At 37.5% G+C, this 19245-nt stretch overlaps 1 protein-coding gene across 6 annotated transcripts in view; it reads left to right on the top strand.

Annotated features, from left to right (window-relative positions):
• The window catches only part of LOC113582002 (RNA-binding motif, single-stranded-interacting protein 2-like), a 39616-nt gene extending 20388 nt beyond the window's left edge, over positions 1-19228 (top strand). For 2 of the 6 annotated variants that reach the window (XM_081705237.1, XM_081705238.1), the window contains 12 exons: positions 1577-1635; positions 1786-1877; positions 4664-4821; positions 7218-7297; positions 7570-7679; positions 7948-7991; positions 8456-8594; positions 10504-10554; positions 13512-13622; positions 13791-13871; positions 13973-14060; positions 14638-19228. In XM_081705237.1, coding sequence (XP_081561363.1) covers positions 1577-1635; positions 1786-1877; positions 4664-4821; positions 7218-7297; positions 7570-7679; positions 7948-7991; positions 8456-8594; positions 10504-10554; positions 13512-13622; positions 13791-13871; positions 13973-14053 — 1006 coding nt within the window. In that variant the 3' untranslated portion in view covers positions 14054-14060; positions 14638-19228. The remainder of the gene's footprint in view (positions 1-1576; positions 1636-1785; positions 1878-4663; positions 4822-7217; positions 7298-7569; positions 7680-7947; positions 7992-8455; positions 8595-10503; positions 10555-13511; positions 13623-13790; positions 13872-13972; positions 14061-14637) is intronic. The other 4 variants (XM_081705239.1, XM_027017523.3, XM_081705240.1 and 1 more) reach the window with 3 other exon arrangements.
• Positions 19229-19245: the final 17 nt, after the last annotated feature.

The following is a 19245-nucleotide window of genomic DNA, read 5'->3' as shown; positions in this document are numbered from 1 at the left end:
TTGAAACCTGTATGTTTCTGATAATGTACATAAAGCTTTCCACATCTTTTGGATCTAACGTACTAGCCACTCAACAAAACATTTCTGCAAATGTTTCAAGTGCTCAAATTTACCATAGCACAGAGAGAGGGATCCTGCCTTTCCTACTTATGATCTGTGTTCTTAGTGACATCACAGCTGAGATTCAAAGCTGACATAGAGTTTACTGAGTGTGCCACTTGGTAGCCCAAACTAGATGGGCAAATACATCACCAGATATAATTACATCATCAGGTCTGAAGTGCTGTAAAGTGCAATAGATACCCCTCCTGTTGCTGCTTAGACAGACACAGTGCACTAGGACCCTGAAGAGAAAGGCCATGTAAGAAACAGAGGGAGGAGTGAGGACAGGAACAGAGGGCAGGGGAATCGGGTTACATCGCCTGCCCTTACAGGAGCAGCAGTGAGGAAGAGTTCACACAGGAGCAGCAGTGAGGGAGAGTTCACTCCTGTGCAGAACAAGAACACACAAAGAGTCATTTAGAGAGGGAGACTGAATCCCACCTTACAACACCTATACACGTGCGCTTTATAGAATATTTCAGCAACACATCATTGTACTTGCTAATTACCATGTATAATAATAAATAAAAATGTTTTTTTGCACTGAGCTGACAGCATGTCTTTAATATAGTTATTGCCCTCTAATTAAAACACTTTCTCACATTGTGAATTATAGATGAAAAAGTTTTGGGACAGTTGGCTTTATTTAAATAAGACTGTGGTAGCTTTATTTAAATAAGACTGTGGTAATTTACCTGTTGGCTTTCATTCCTTGTGAATTTGAATAACATTTTCCAATAATACCATAGATTCAGTTATTAGATTGTGTGAATGTCAGGATATGCCATTAACATGAAATAATTAATGCATCAGTAGATGCATACTCATCATAATGACTAAGTGCACCTATACATTACAATAATTATTGAGTCCTTTCTGAGTATTGCAAGACACATATTGAATAGTTTTATTGACATCTTCATCAGGGACTGTTCATAGGTACTTTATATAAATAATTTTGCAGATTATGTCCAAAATAGAATAGAATGACTGAAGCAAGGCATTTTTAAACTTTGGGGCATTTGGCTATTTTTAGAGACAGAACAGACAGACAGACAGAAAGACAGGTGGGAAAAACAAATAACTTTTGTCACTGGGCGGTTAGGGGTTAGGGTTATGGTAGGGTTACGGTTAGGGTTGGGTTAAGGTTAGGGTTAGGTTAGGATTAGGGTCTCAACCTGTCTAAAAACAACACTGCAGAGGCCAGATGCTGTATTGAGACAGGGACACCTGTGCGCACACACGCACATGCACACACACACACACACACACATACACACACACACAGACGTGCACATAAAACAACAAAATGGTGAGTACATGGATATCAGAAGTGCTTGGCATTTGAATAGTGTGTGTGTGTGTGTGTGTGTGTGTGTGTGTGTGTGTGTGTGTGTGTGTGTGTGCATGTGTGTGTGGTGTGTGTGTGAAAGTGGTTCACATTGCACATTACCTTTCTGTGCTGTTTTTAAAGGTATGGGAAGATTGTGTCCACCAAGGCCATTCTGGACAAAACTACTAATAAATGCAAAGGTAAGATGCTAAAAGAATTATTTTATTCTACCTACTTTTCACATTATTATTATTATTATTATTATTAGTAGTAGTAGTAGTAGTAATAATATCATCACCATCGTTCACATAATAAATCCGACGTGTGTGTGTGTGTGTGTGTGTGTGTAGGCTATGGCTTTGTTGACTTTGACAGTCCTGCAGCTGCACAAAAAGCTGTAACTGCCCTAAAGTCTAATGGGGTTCAAGCTCAGATGGCTAAGGTAACTCATTTTCAACTATAATCCATTTTATAAAAATAAACATATTTCCAGTGTAAGGCATGATCACTGTGTCCCCATTATAATGTCAGTACTCGCAGACCACACACACACACACACAAACACACGTGCACAAATAATCACAAACCTTGTTCTGACAGTGATGTAATACATGCCTCATATTTTATGATAGGGTTTCATCAGCTTGGTTGTATAATCACTGGCACACCCAAAGACATGCAGGCAAATCCATGCACCCTGTGTTTCTGTGTGTGTGTGTGTGTGTGTGTGTGTGTGTGTGTGTGTGTGTGTGTGTGTGTGTGTGTGTGTGCGTGCACATGTATGTGTGCGTATGTGTGTGCATGTGTATGTGTGTTTATATGTGTGTATGTGTGTGTTTGTGTATGTGAGTGTATTTATATGTATGTGTGTGTGTGCATGTATATATGTGTTTATATGTGTGTATGTGTATGTTTGTGTGAGTTTTGTATGTGCATGTATGTGTATGTGTGTTTATATGTGTGTATGTGTGTGTTTGTGTGAGTTTTGTATGTGCATGTATGTGTATGTGTGTTTATAAGTGTGTATGTGTGTGTTTGTGTGAGTTTTGTATGTGCATGTATGTGTATGTGTGTTTATATGTGTGTATGTGTGTGTTTGTGTGAGTTTTGTATGTGCATGTATGTGTATGTGTGTCTATATGTGTATGTGTGTGTTTGTTGGGGAGGTTGGGGTAGGGCAGAAAAAGCAAGACAACAGGCTGTGCAATCACACTTGTAACCCCCCAGTTCCACATTTTGTGATTTCTTTGGATCTGCTGCGTCCTTTGTCTGTGTGTGTGTGTGTGTGTGTCTGTCTGTGTGTGTGTGTGTGTGTGTGTGTGTGTGTGTGTGTGTGTGTGTGTGTGTCTGTGTGTGTGTGTGTGTGTGTGTGTGTGTGTGTGTGTGTGTGTGTGTGTGTGTGTGTTGTTTATACCTTTGCTAGCTTGTGTGTCTGGGTGCACTCCATTGCTACACACGTGTCTGTCTTTTGTGTGCCTGTGTGCTTGGTGAATAGTTCTGTTGTAGTCCTATTAAGCTGATCCCTCTGTGCCCTTCAGACATCCCACTGTGAGACTCCCAGAGAGTATGCTGAAGACAGTGCTCAGCGACACACCTGCCCACACACAATCAGATTAGCAGATACGACTTGTGCATACATTCAGGCATAGCACACAGTGTGGTCTAATACTGAATTGTAACTGAGGCATGGTACTTACATGGACGTTACATCAACCAAAATAAGTAAAGAAATAAATAAGTAAAGAAAATAAATAAAAGTTGCTATCCAGGCAGTCTTATTCTTTTCTTACATGTGCATTTTAAGTTCAGTCCTATTCAACTGCAGTCTCCCTTGTGTGCTTGTGTAGGGCCAATTAGCGAAAAAAAAACCTTGCATGGTCGTTGGTCTCTCTCTCCCTCTCTCTCTCTCTCTCTCTCTCTCTCTCTCTCTATCTATCCCTGTCTCTGTCTCTCTCCCTCTGTCTCTCTTTGTGTGTCTCTGTCTCTGTCTCTCTCTAAAGGGTCCTACCGTCTGTGGAGCTGTGCTCTGCAGGACCCACATGATTACGGGCTTTCACTGGCTCGCCATGTCTCTCTTTGAATCTGACTTTGATTCTGCCAAATAAATCTGTCAAAAAAACCCAGTCTGCCCAGTGCAGAAAGAACTCACTCTTACACTGTTACCTCTCACTCTCAAAGGGCAAAATAAAGTATAATCAACAGAGCAGTCACCCTTTCGTTATATTTAAAGTCAGCCATGTATGATTCAGTTGTTTCCACTTTCCTTGTTTGTCCATATATGTGGCACACTTAAATTTGTTATCTTGAGATGTAAAAGGGGTGTTAAGTATGGCAGTTGATTGATAAGGTGTGTGAAACTTTGAAGAATGAGCAGAATTTAGTGTGTTGACTCTATAATGGGCCATTTATATTGCATGGTCACTGGTATTTTGATATTTTCTGGGCCATGATAATTAAATGATCAATTCTCCCATTTGCCATTAACAACTGTGTTATTCTTCAATATTGCTACATTATTAAACATGTTTATACTTATGGATAAGAATGGTGAGACAGTTGATGAGCTTATTGTAACTCAGCATGTAGAAAAGGATATGTGTGTTTTCCTATTGAAAATGTAAAAAAGTTTTCTTTGGACATATGGTACAAGACACAATATAATTCCACCAATTTAACATATAAAGTACATATCAGATAAATGATCAGTGTTAGAATAGTTATTTAGCAATAATAGTAATATCTTAAATATTACTAATTACTTTAATTCAAAGTAATGATTTAGTATATTTTAATGGCTGATCAATGATATATTACTCTTAGTAATATATTAATTAAAAAAATACTAAGAAATGCAGTTTATATAGCACCTTTCACAACTCCAGTGATATTCATTATGAGAAAAAACAACAAAAGAAACACAAAAAACAACTTACGAAGAGGAAAAATGTGCAGCCTTTATTAAGCTTTAAGAGAGAGTAGAGCAGTTACGAAGCGATTGAGGGATGGAGTTCCAAAGCTTAGGAGCAGGAGACCTCTATCTGACGAAAGTCTTGCATTTGGGATTGCAAGAAGTAGTAATAGAACTTTTGCATTATGCCTAGAAAATCAAAGTATGCAGACCTTAAAGTTTATACTCTGATGTGTAACTATCATTTCACCATTTTTAAAAACTTTGTATTTTACATTCCCAGTAATTTTCTCTCCTCTCCTCAACTATCATCCTTACAGCAACAGGAACAGGACCCCACGAACCTCTACATCTCCAACCTCCCCGTGTCAATGGATGAGCAGGAACTGGAGGCCATGCTGAAGTCCTTTGGCCAGGTCATTTCCACACGTATCCTCCGCGATGCCAGCGGTACTAGCCGAGGTGTGGGTTTTGCAAGGTACGCTCTCCGGTCCTCTCTGCTGTTACTAAGACTGAGCACTTGCAGATCACGACAGATTTTGACTTTATTTGTAAGATGGAAAAATGAATCATTGGATGTGCATAAGTCAAGTGATGTATATAACATTTCAAAATAAATAAATTTTCCACTTTCACTATCATCTTCATTATGTCTTGCCTTAGTGAAAAGTCACTATACATGCAGAGGAAAACGGGTTACAGTGTTCATTTTCCTCAAAATCCTAAAACTAAATTCAAATGCTATTTACAACAATAATTCTAATCTTTTAATAATAATAAGTTTAATTTATATAGCGCCTTTCTCAAACTCAAGTTTGCTTTGCAGTAACAATACACATGGAGAGAAAATAAACAAACACATGAATTAACACATTTAACACATGTAACACATTTAACATCGTTATTAACACATTTAACACATTAATTAACAATTTAATTATTAATGAAGGTGATTTATTAATTAATTAATGAAGGTGATGAAAATTGTTGAGAGAAGAGTTATGTTTTAAGTTGGGATTTGAAAGGAAAGTGAAGATCAGAGAAGGAGAGATTGAGGTTGACTGTTGCAGAGTTTTGGAGCCATGACACTAAGTGATAAAAGATCTGCCTCCTACAGAGAACTTCTGTTTTGTCAGGATTTAATTTTAGAAAGTTTATGTTCATCCACCGTTTGAAATATTGGATACAAGAGAGTAAAGGAAGAGGTTTAGTAGCCTTGGTGCTATTATAAATCCGACTGTCATCAGCATAACAGTGCTAGAGACCATGCCTGTGGAAATGGAGACCATGCCTGTGGATAATCTGACCAAGGGGTAGCATATAGATGAACAGTAGAGGACCAAGGACTGATCCCTGGAGAACACTTTGAGTGACTGTATCAGTGTATGATTTGTCTTTACCAAAGTTGACAAAATGTGATCTATTAGAAATATAGGAGATGAACCACTCAAGAACCATATTAGTGATTCCTATGATGTTGAGAGGCTCAACTTTTCTAATACCTTGGCTAAAAAGGGGAGATTGGAAATAGGCTGGGAATTATCAAGAAGTACAGCATTTAGTGCAGCATTTTAAGAATGGGAATGATAGCTGAGGTTTGAGAGCTGAAGTAACATATTCTGAAGTAAGGGATGCATTAATGAGATGACAGATGGGAGCAGAAATAGCAGAGGAACACTTCTTAAGAAGGGGAGAGGGTGTAGGATCAAGTTGGCAGGTAGAGGAGCTAGATTTAGTTATAAGCTCAGAAATTAAGGAAGTTTGGGTAAGAGAGAAGGCACAGAATTGTTCACCAGCAGGAGTGAGAAGGGTGACCTGGTAAGATGGGACTTGAGAAGGCATGTATGGGGACAGGGGGGCCTGAGTAATCATTCTGTTTGGGGCGATGTTGTAGGGAGATGAATAAAACCTGCGAAGGAAAACAATACAATCACAAAACCCACTGGAACATTTGCACAATTACAAAACTGTGGCATATAATAAATAGGATAATAAATTTAATCTAGATCTTTTTGCTTATTTTTTTCTTTAAAGAAATGTTAATATACCTAATGCTAAAATGCTAATATTCCTATTAAAGCTGCAGTTAGTAGGATTGAGAAGAGAGTGGATTTAGCATGAAAATTCAAACAAGTACAACTACCAGGCCCCTCCCCCTCCCTCTCCTCTGTGGTTCAGCTCTGCCTCCAAAGGCCTTCACCACAGAGGAAGCTTGAGTGCACATTGTGAAATGTCAACATTGCTGGCCAGCAAATAAGCAGAAATGAATCTTTTAGACACAGATGAACCATTACAGCAGTATCTGTTTGGTAAAAGCACTTACACACACTTATTTCAGTGCTTAGATGTTTGTTTGATAACAGAAACAGTCATGAATAGTGATGAGTAAGAAGTAAATAACGTTTGAGAATTTAGCTGTGAGAGCACAGGCACAGATAAAATATCAGGACAAGCAACAAACTGATCTGATTACCTGGGCACTTCACAAAGAGATTTTCAGCAACATCCAAACAGAACAAAGCTACGCAGTATCCTTAACATCAGAAACAAGCTAACGTTAGCCACCAAAAAAAACCCAAAAAACCACGCATTATGGAGTGTTACTGTAACCACTATCATCTTAGCTTTGTGGCTAAATTTTTGAAAACTCAAGTCAAAAAGAACTCAAGCAGGGTAATTAGCTATCTGTCAAACAGAACTGTGGCTAAATCAGCATTGGGTTTGAATCCTTTCAGGTCTCGAAGCTAGCTCTCTATGTCTGACAAGCTGCTCTGATGTTTATCCTTGTTTTATCTCATGCTTGCTCTTTGTTCAGCTATGTTAAACATGTGTAGTAAATCACTACATTTAGTAAGTAAAGACTTTGTTTTACAGGATGGAATCAACAGAAAAATGTGAATCCATCATTCAACATTTTAATGGCAAATATATAAAAACTCCACCAGGAGTACCAGGTATGTTTACTTTCAGTGTCTGTGCATCTGAAATTCAGGTGACTGATTCGTCTTTTTCTCATGACCAATAAATTTTGGTTCTGTTTTCATGTCTGTCTAAGCCCCTATTAAACTCAAGTCAAAAGAAAATAAGGTGTTGCAGAGACTGGCCTTAAGAATGCAGGTTTAGTTAGTTCTTTCTGCTGGTTTGTCACACTTTCACTTCTGTGTGTTCAGGTGCCTTAAGCCTCAGCTGGCCACAGGGCTTTAATACTTTTCCATCTCAATTTCAGTGCCGACGGAACCATTGTTATGCAAGTTTGCAGACGGGGGACAAAAAAAGCGGCAGAACCAGGGAAAGTACCTGCAAAATGGTCGACCTTGGGCAAGAGACCCTGACACGGTAATTTGTTTGGTGCTTCCAAACTCTTAGTCGACTGCATGTTCTTGTACCTATTAAGGGGAATTACAGGGTAATGTGTGTGGGTGTTTTACTTGCCTCAGTTTCATATTTGATATGATAGTTCAGGAACTACAGTTGTTCAGTTAAAAATAATTCTGCCTTGGAAAGCATTTAGTATCATTATTCATGATTTAATGAGTGCATGACATGTACATGGTAATTCTAATTCACATGAGAGTCTGAGCAACATGCTATCATTTCCTATTAGGGAGGAATGACACTAACATATGACCCAACAGCCTTACAGAATGGGTGAGTCAAAAGGACAGAAGCATTGTACAGACATCTTTTAAAAATACTTAAGGAACAGTCTTTTTCTGATAACAAGTTAGCAGTTATTAATAATGTGTTGTTAATATACAGAGTAGAATGTACATCCAGTTCTCATTTGTAGTATCTCTTATATCACATTTCATTTCTACCTGCATTTAATTAACTGGACATGGTTACTTTGAAGATTAGGTAAAAGCACATACTGAAATTGAACATATATAAGCAATGGCTGTCAACTGAAACAGGAAGCACTCAATTACACAATACTGTGAAACATTACAACAGATCTGAGGGACTTCAGTCATAATGAGACATTTATGTGATTCTGATTTAAAGATCTACATTCAATTTTTTATCCTACTTATTATATGCCACAGTTCTGTAATTGTGCAAATGTTCCAGTGTATTCATGAGTTTTGTGATTGTATTGTTTTCCTTCACAGGTTTTATTCATCTCCCTACAGCATTGCCCCAAACAGAATGATTACTCAGGCCTCCCTGTCCCCATACATGCCTTCTCAAGTCCCATCTTACCAGGTCAATGACCAGCTCCCTCTGGCCTCATGGGTTCAGGTGTCTAAAGTGGGTTTAACATTTTCATGTCTTCTAAAAAGACTTCTTACTTAGCACTGAAATTTCAGACCTGACACTCAGAGCTCATCAATTTAAAAAAAAAAATGCACAAAAGGTTTCAGGATCTTTTTAAAATACAGAACTTTATTAAATGTTGCAGTAAAGGACAATAGGTTCATTAGAGTCCAATTCTAGCCTGCATATGCAACATAACAATAAACTCACTCAACGTGTTCTCAGGCTATTAATATGCTTGTTTGTATGATGACAACCTTTAAGTAACCTCCATAGTAATTTAGATCAAGAAATTTCATTCAAATGTTTACATAGGTATCTGTTCCTCAAATGGAAAAACCAGAGACTCCACAAGATTGATAAACTTATACTAGGTGAATTGCATGCAGTTGTTAGGTATGGTAGACAAATTTTATACACATAAAATAGTCCAGTTTACTTCATAGTAACTTAACAGTCGGCATTTCTGAAGTTAGTAATTTTGTAACTGAACTTTCTTTAAGTGCATTTACATTACCAGAAATACATAGACCCAGATGTATTGCATTGCTATGAATGATTCATAGACCAGGTTGGCCATAGAACATCTTAAGACCATGATGGAAGGAGTTTAGAGACAGAGAAGCTCTGAGTTCAGAGGAATTTAGTTCCTCCACTGAGGTGCAAGGCTACTAATACATAGCTTTACTTAATTAAAGCTGCTCCTAGCATCTCCACATGGAGCTACAGCACCAGCGTATGTTTAAACCATAAGGCATCATAGAGCTAAGTCCTACTGAGGCTTCAAAAGCAAGGACAAGAATGTTGCTTTTCTTCCAGCTATGGGGGTGATCTCACTGAGAGAGTCGTGTGAGAGAACCTGGGAGGTTATTAGTCTAGGTGCCTTTTAGAAGAGTCGTGTGAGAGAACCAGGGATGTTGTTAATCTAGGTGCCTTTTAGAAGAGTCGTGTGAGAGAACCTGGGAGGTTATTAGTCTAGGTGCCTTTTAGAAGAGTCTTGTGAGAGAACCTGGGAGGTTATTAGTCTAGGTGCCTTTTAGAGGAGTCATGTGAGAGAACTTCGGAGGTTGGTAGTCTAAGTGCCTTTTAGAAGAATGGTAGCATATGAAGGAAGAGTAGATGTCCAGTCTAGAAATGACAAAAACTTAACCAAGAACTCTTGTCAGGAAAAGCTGTTGAGTAGGAATCTGCAGAATGCAGCAGTGTGTGTACATGTGCATGTGTTTGCGTGTGCATATGTGTGTGTGTGTGTGTGTGTGTGTGTGTGTGTGTGTGTGTGTGTGTGTGCATATGTCTGTACATGCATGTGTGTGTATGAATGTGTACTGCTTGTATATACATGTGTGTGCATGTTTGTGTGTGTGTTCAGTACAGTATAGGTGACCCCTCCCTATTGAGCTACAGGATCTATTTTACATTCAGACTGTCTGCTATTTCAAGTGTCTCGTGTTGCATGTTACAGTGTACACAGTCTAGTGCATGCATTCGGTGGCTATAAAGACCACATATTCTCAAAGCAATAAAACATTTATTTTGTTTTTTTGGGGGGGGGGTTTATTTGTAATTGTTTTTCTGTACCAGTAGTTATTGGTTATGGTTAGATTTGGGGTTAGCTCTATGAATATTTATCTTTATCTATGTGTGTCTTTGAAACATGCATAGAATCCACCTTTGCTCCATAATAGAGTTTCTAAACCAAGATAAATTTGTTACAGTTTTTGGAGGAGAGCATTGCTTTACAATACTTCAAAAACTGTTAAACCATAAGTGCAAATAAATTCAAATTTTCAGAAAAAATGACAAATTGGTAGTAACCTGTATAAGAAACCTGTCACAGGCACTTGAAATGTTATATTTTATTTTAATGATTTTGTAATTTAACGATTTTTCTCTCTGTCTGCAGGTGCACAGTCCCTCTTGGATGCATCATCAGTCATACCTCATGCAGCCAACAGTAAGTGTTAAATCATTTCCATTAATTACATTAGAAGATGTTAGTTGTTCTTAGGGTTGGACAATATGGTAAATAATATCACAATATTTTGGGATTCTTTTTGTATGCTGAGATTCACTAAAATATCATGAGGTCCATCATCAGGTTTCATGTACAGACTCCAGTTAATGCATTTCAATACATTAATACATTAATACATATTAATATTATTTACTGGACACGGTCTTGATGGGGCTCATGATATTGTGTAAATGTGTTGACCAATCTGTTTTGATTTTTAAAAAAACTTTGAACTTTGAAAATGAAATAAAACATTAACTGTTAAAGAAGGTCTTAGTTAAGTCACTGTGGTGAACTTGGGGTTAATAAAAATCCAGAGGATGAAAACATTATTTTATTGTACCTGAACACCGAAGCAAAGATGAGCAAAGCTGAAACTTAGCTCCTACGCATGGGTGACTCCAGCCTCTCACAGCCTAACAACTTCACCAGAATGGTATCGGTTGTCCAGAGTTGAGGCTGGAGGGCAGCTGGGTCAGCCCTCGAAAACTGAAAGTGACATATAGAAGAAAATCCCTGGGAACCCGCAGCACCTGGCCATAGATGAGTGCAGCTGAGGAGGCCTGGACATCTTCTAAAGGGCCGATCTAAAGCCCAGTAGATCCTGTCAACCCAGTCCTTGTCACAGAGCGATGGAACCATTCACACAGCCTGTTGGCCTAGGGGTTAGGTGTAACCAAAACCTATAGCCATGCTGTTCCTAAATGAACTGAGGGCCGTTGTCAAAGGAGATGTTCAGTGGTACACTGAACCGAGCAACCCATGACCTGGTGAATGCCTGGGCTACTTCCGAGGATGTCAATGAAAGTGGAATGGCCTGCAGCCACCATGTGGTTCTGTTGATGAGTGTGAGGAGGTGAGTTAACCTCCTGGATGTTAGAATGGGTTCCAACAGATCCACATGCAGGTCATCAAAGGTAGAGGAAAAATGCCAGAGGGGCTTTGACATGCACTGATGCATCTTGTCTGACCCATGAGTGGCCACACATGCATTAGTGCAATCATGAACATCCTTTTTAAGGCCATGCCAGATGAACGTAGTGGCCATCAGCCTTCTGTCTGCTGAGAGAAGTATGGTGTTAAAAGCATGTCAGGACAATAGGCTTGGCCTGGCCTGTGGAGACATCAGTGTAGAGTGTCTTCCCAGGATTGCTGAATGGGATATCCAGGCCAGAGATTGCGGTCCTGCAGTCTTGGAGCTCTAGGTCAGAAACCTCATCAGCTGCCATCCATAAGTTGTTGATGGCCAGGTGCTCAGCTGCCATGACTGAGCATTACTGCCACTGGATTGTCCTTCCTGGCAGCATGCTGACTGACTGTGGTGAACTCGGATTAAGTCCAGCTGGCATTGTTGGCAAGCAGACCACAGCACAGAAATCTTGGCCGTGGTGAAAACTAACAGTTTTGGTTCATGGGCTCCATGAATGGATGGCCCTCCAGAAGGAATCGGAAGTGTCAGATCACCAAGGAGGAGTAGTTAATGATCAAAGGTGCTATAATTGTGTTCATTAGAGTGGAGTTGGTGATTGAAGAAGGCAAGAGGATGCCATGTGCTTTTGGCCTATTGTTCACACACCACCCCCACTACATAGTCTGACAAATCTGTGGTGATCGCGATGTGCATGTCAGGTGAGGGGTGCACAAGCGTGGCATCAGCATGGCACAAGCATGGCATCAGCCAGCATGCGCTTTGCAGCATCAAACGCAAGGAATCTCTCACTGGTCTACTCCTGCTACTTTGGTAGCTTTGCCCTTTAGCACCTCATAGAGGGACACATAGAGGTACACATACGGTAGAAGTACACATAAAGGGCACACATAGAGGTACACATAGAAGGCACACAGAATGTTCAGTTAGACGGGGCACACAGAGGTTTACATAGAGGTTCACCAACATGGGTGCCAACGACCACCCGGTTTCTTGTCAGTGTGCAGTGGTGGGGCCCATGAAGTGTGGGACCTCTGCACAATGCCAAGGAGTTCTTGTCAAACTCAGTCTTAGCGACAGTGAGCTTGGCAGGGTCTGGGTACCTTGAGCAAGCGTGGATATATGGGCTGGTAGTAGTTATGTCGTGTTCGACCCCATGCTTGACACTGTCCAACAAGAACATAGTTTTTTTATAACCTGGGAAGTCCATGAAGAGGCATGAAAAGACATCAGAGCCAGAGGGTGCAATGGACAACTTGGAAGAGCCAGAGCATCTGAGCTCACGAGTGTCTGTCTCTCTGGATTGACAAGGCATCTGTTATTAACATCAAACATTATTGGCACACAAGTAGTTGGTACCCAGAGGGGGTTGGACACCTTCACTAGCACAAAGTTCCACTTCTACTGTTGGATAAATGTAACCAGTATATGTTCTTATCAAGTCTGAGGTGGCCACCCCACCTCTTCTGTGACCATAATGTGTTGTCGGCCATGTTGCATTTTGGACCATACTTATTACTTATTTATTGCTATGTGCCATGAAATACCGGTATTATACTTTAATTATGCTTACCTGAGTTTTCTAAAAGTGTTCATCCTCATAAGATGATTGAAAGATGGTGTTACTTCGATCACCCTGTTTGAAGTTTAAGAATGAAACTTTCATACTCTTTGGTGACAGGGCCCAGATTGTTAGAGACATGTATTGGGAAACTAACTGAGATAAAACAACCAACCAACCTCTCTCTCTCTCTCTCTCTCTCTCTCTCTCTCTCTCTATATATATATATATATATATATATATATATATATATATATATATATATATATATAGAGAGAGAGAGAGAGAGAGAGAGAGAGAGAGAGAGAGAGCAAAATATATAGCACAAATAAAAATGCTATTTGACATGTGATGCATTGAAAACAAACACCTTAAGTCCCCCTCTAACCTATTGCTCTGACTCTTTAGGGGACCGTTCTGACCCCAGCTATGGACCACACCATGTCCATTCAGCCCACCTCCATGATGGGCCCTCTAACCCAGCAGCTCGGACACCTTTCCCTGGGGAGCACTGGCACGGTATCCCACTCCTTCCTCCTTACTTTTGTGTCTACACTGGAAAACTGTAACTCAGTCCACACTGGTAATGCCAACAACTACTAATAACTAATAACTGGATGTGTCGTTCAAGTAGGGAGAGTGAGAAAATACAACTGTCTGAAAACAAAAATTGTCTGATGTTCACAGTATATGCCTGCAAGTACAACTATGCAAGGGACTTACATCCCACAATACACCCCAGTGTCTCCCTCTAGTGTCCCACTAGAGGTAAGACATACATGTCAGCCTTGTAGGAAAACATGCATTCTTCATTCTCTTGCTCATTCACTGCTCGATTGTTTTGTTAAATGCTTTTTGTTTATTTGCAGGAAAACAGTGGACAACAACAACAGGTTCCCATGGAAACTCCCTCAGAACACACAAATTACTCGTACCAGCATAGCAAATGAAGCTAAGGTATAAAAAAAATATGCGTGTGTGAGAATTTGTCTTTGAGTAATAACAATATTTTTTGTAATTTCAAATGAAATGAAAAGAATACATCCAGAATTGTCTTTTGAAATGAAACTCCTGCACTTCAGAACTGAAAGGCACATTCCATAGTTGGAGAGCTTGTGAACAACCTAAAAAAAAAAATTCTTTGGCTTTGATGGATACTGATTGGTTTTTTTTGTCTCATTTTGATTAGCTTTAGTGGTATTGATACTTTTTTGGTTTTCACTTTGACAGCAGCAACACGCTTTGTCAAATGTGTGCCCTCTATATGTACATCTATGTGTACCTCTATGTGTGACCTCTATGTGTACCTCTATGTGTGACCTCTGTGCGTGACCTCTGTGTGATTCACATGACACATACAGAATAATTCATCTCTAGATCCATTATCAGCGCTCCTGTACATAAACTAATGATGCTACCACATTCAGCTGGACAAGACACATTTGATCAATCTATGGTTCCTTCAAATTGGGCAGGCTGTAAATGTTCACGCTGCCTATAACTGTGATACAGAACGTTTGGTCTTGTTTTTCAGGAAATGGAAAGATTGATACATGTGGCCTTGGATAATGGAAATGCCACAGAGATTGTAGGGTTTCCATTGAAGAGCAGTACCCAGAGATATACATGGATGACAAACGGAAAACATCTTTTTTTTTTTTGCAGAATAGAAAGTAAAATCACTCATCATTTGCTTGGCTCTTCAAGAGCCACTCAACCAAAGGTGGGAGATGTTGCAGAAAGAGCTTTAATCTATTTTGATAACAAAAAGTGAAAAAAATAAATAAAAATAGTAATGATAATTCATAAAAGGGTAAAGAAAGACACAGTGTGTTATATTTGGGCATGCAACAGAAATTCTTATTTTTAAGAAATAATTTTGACTACCAGTAGAACCGAGGTAAAGAAAGTTAAAACACAATGTGTCTTTATTTTATTTTATTTTTGGTAAAATATGCAAGCTTTGGTTTTCTATTTTTTGTTAATTTGTTTTCTTTCAATCAGAAGCAGTAAGGCATTTTTGTACAGATTAGGGTTAGGGTTCAGATTAGGGTTCAGACTTGAACAATGCATTTTATTTTGAATTTGATATTTTAATATTTTTGACAATATATCTTGAGCAAACCATTTAAAGCCACTTCTTCATCATCCCAGTTTTTCTAAAAACAGAATTTTAGAAAATGTGACTATATAACTAGTATCACAATTTTATTTATTATTTTTTAATTGCAAAAGACAATCATTATTTATTTATAATATTTGGTCGTTTTAATACAAATGATAGAATAATTTAATTGGCATTAAGTCTTCAGGTTGTCTTATATAATAAAGATTCCGAAGAGATAAACACATTCTCAGTCTGAAGCAGTCATCAGGTCAACAAACTAGAAAAATTCTGCAAACAAAAAATTAGCTCATATGATGAAGTAAATATATTAATTCCAATGTTTGAACCAACCTGCCCTACATTATAATTCACAAATACATACTTGCAATATAATTACACATTTAATTATCTGGAAAAACGTACCACATGATGCAAAACAGGTGTTTAAAGTTATTGAAAACAGCTGTGACTTGCTGTCACTCTAAATCAAAGTTGTTTATTTTGCAGAAAAGCAATATGAGCAGTGAATGATTGTCAGTAGACTCTTGGAGTGTGTGTTGTAACTGCAATACTAACACATTGTTTAATTAAACAAATTTGAATTAAAAATGCACAAACTCAAAAAGCTAAACAGAGGATCTAAAATCACTTTTATTCTCTGTTTAGAAGTGACTTTAAGTGGTTTTAATTTTTCTAGCTGCCCAAATGTCTCATAAAAGGTTCTGTTAACATATTATGATGAGGCCTTCACATCACCTTACTAGTACCATCATAGTGTTATATAAAATGTGTGTCACAATACGCTGCAACAGCAATGTGTTTGATTCTGATATATATGAGCCGACTGAGTTGTATTAGGCTTTTTGTGATTTTAGTATGCATAGGACAAATGGCCTCTGCAGGTAATGTGTTATCTGGACTTTATTTGTGTACATTATAGAAACGGAACTAGACATGTCTAAGATTTCGGTGCTGGGTTTTTCATTAATTGTGTGCAGAAAAAGAAACTTGGTTCAGGAAAAAAAGACCGTTAAGATATAGGAGGAGCTTTCCTTCAAAGCAAAACAGGGATATGACGGGATGGGAGTTAGCTTTCTTCACAGTGCTGCTGTTTTCTGTATTTTTGTACTGTTTTCTGGTGATTTTTAATATGTCTAGTATGTTTTTGTTTTCCAGTTGAAAATTTGGCTGTAATGTCACATTTGGGCAGACCTTTTAATTGTTTTTATCCTCTCTATTTTTAATAGATAATATTAACCTTAGAAAAGGAACTTCTAGGGCAGCGTTCCGTTTTCCTGAATGAATATGAATCTTTAAGAAATGTGTTTTCATTTGCATTATTTTTTGCCACCCAGACACATTTTGTTTATGTTCACTGGTCTTCCTGTGCTGTTATATTTGGCTGATTAGTCCCAGGTTTCCCTCAAAAGCTATGAAAAATAAAAGGCATCTATGATAATCAAAATTATGTGATATAATGCCTTCATAATGGCATCTAAATATGATGTAAGGGCTTACTGTATAAAACACTAAGAGCCACAGTATGTAGGTTCCCTTCAGAGCAGTGTCTTCAAAGTAACATCAAAGGCCATGCCTCTGTGTTACTGTTTATGAATGTAAATACCAATTATTTGCTTCTAAAAGCGAATCTAAGAAGTTTTGTATACAAAAAATAACTGTCAGCGGTCATCAGTAGTAGTAATAGTAACCCTTTCTTTTAGAACCAACTGAAAATTAAGCTCATAGAACAAAGTGTTTGGCATTAAAATTACACTGAAAACACAATGCTATAATTTGAATATTTGAACTCTCAGTGGTTGTGTGAGGAAAATGTTTTTGTTGTAGTTAACTATATTTCCTCTAGAATTTTATTTATATCTGTTACCAAAGATAAAGCCATCCACTAGAAAGCTGTATAGTGATTTCAGACAAGATTCTTTTGAAGAAAGCAGGACATAAGTTTTTAAAGTCAGTAGCTGATTTTAATCCAGTTAGAATTAAGCAGCCATTTGAATTTTTTAATGTGAGCCTGGTTTTCCAAAAGTACTACAAGTGGATCTTAACCTTATAACCCTTCTGGGAAATCTGTGTGTAACCTCAGACAGTGATCTTGGGTTGAAATCACCGCACAAGATCAGGCAGACCCCCCCTAATCTTGTTTTTGCGCTGTTTTACTTTTTTTTTCTTCTTTCTATTTCTATTCTTATTTTTATATTATTTGTCAATGTGACTTAGTTGTTTGTTCTGTGTGGAAAATACTAAACATATTCACAGGTTAAAACAAGGAGTTCACCTCATGAAGGAATGAATATGGGTTTTATCATATAAAAGCTGAAATGTATAAGTTGTCACTACAAATCCAAAACATAAAATATGGTTTTGAAACTATGAAATGACAAATTCTTACATTACAGTGTTGTTTTTAAATCATGTTTTTACATTTTTATACAAATTGTTATTTATTGTTTTCCACTTTGAAATAAGATATTAAAATATGTAAATTATCTGAGATTATAACTCATTTTTAATCTTTTTAAAAAGATAGATGTGCTTTGTAGGGTATATATTGTGTTCGCACAGAAGGCCTAGAAGCATAACGAAACATTTTTCCAAAGTTAAATTCTCTATGTTTAAAAGGAAATGTAAAAATACCATCATTTTAGTTTTTAGCCTCTAATGATCTTTTGCCCTGATCATTAGCCTCTTTTTTGTATGCATTTCCTGAGCAACAGTACCAAAATATTGTGTTGGTGAATGGTCAGATATAGACTTATAGAATTATAAATTTTCTTTAATTTAACTCAATACATCAGGAAAAGCCATGAGGCAGCACATATTATTTACAATTGAATACAGCTAAATTAAGCTATTTTTATTCTAGGTAACAGTGCATAGGATAGTATTGTTTAATTCAGTGTAGATTGAAACAAGTTTGTCCATTTATTAAGAATAGAAATCAGAAGTTTTTGTTTTGTTTAAACTATAAAATCACTGACATGTTATTTTTGTTCTTGCCTTGTACAGCTTATTTCATAGTTTCAAAACATTTGGCTGCTATAATGGGAGCAGTTCATTAGATAAAAGCCATGCAGTCCAGAACACCTAAAAGAATACTAACAAAATTATAATTCAAACCTGCAGAATTCAGAGTTTTAAAAATGTGCCTCAGAATAAATATATGGTGTATGACCTCCAAATCTATAAAACAAGGGTTAGGGTTAGGGTTAATGTGTATTTGTTTAAAGGGTTAGGTTAGGATTAGGATAAAGGTTAGATTAGGGTCAGGGTTAGGGTTAGGGTTAAAGTGTATTTCTGCAAGTTTTGTACTAGTATACTATTGCCTTTTTAGAGTTATAAAACAAGTTATAGAAAACAGACCAGTGTGAGTAAAATACATGCCTTAAGTTACTAGTCTTATAATGTCATGTCCTGTAGATCTCAATTTTTTAAATCATAAAAGTAATTTCCATATTAAAATTAAGTAAAATATTAGAATAAAGATAACATGTTTGTATTAAGATTGAATTCGGACATGTTTTGATTATGTATACAAATATGCAATTTCTGTGAAATCTCTAATCAATATATTTTCATAGCATAACTCACAAGTCTCTTCAGCTTAGTTGTATTGGGTTGGGAGATTTAAAAATGATTAAACACTTTCCCAAACCTTGGTAGCTGCCCATAAACTCAGAATTCATCAGGTTTGATTTATCTATCAATCCAGCATTTTGATTATTGAACAAATATTTGGCTTGTCTCTTGAACTGCTTTTTAACATATTCCTTATTTATAAATTAATTCATTTTGTACAGTTAGCGGGAGCAGAGGCGTTTTCACATATTGGTTTTGTAGGATGTTAGCTGGTGTAGCTAGCCAGCAAGTTTGTCTTCCTGTGCCACAATTGATGGTTTTCTGTTACTCAGTTTTTTATGAAAACTTCTTTCTTGGTTTTTCTCTTTTTTTGAATTTCATCTGTTAATTTTTCCCTTTTTTAATAAAAATGTTTCACTATGTAGATCTCAATCCATGACT

The sequence above is a fragment of the Electrophorus electricus genome, chromosome 22, assembly GCF_041902795.1.
Source record: "Electrophorus electricus isolate QZ-2024a chromosome 22, ASM4190279v1, whole genome shotgun sequence".
Classification (NCBI taxonomy): domain Eukaryota; kingdom Metazoa; phylum Chordata; class Actinopteri; order Gymnotiformes; family Gymnotidae; genus Electrophorus; species Electrophorus electricus.
This window is presented reverse-complemented; position numbering and strand designations above follow the sequence as displayed.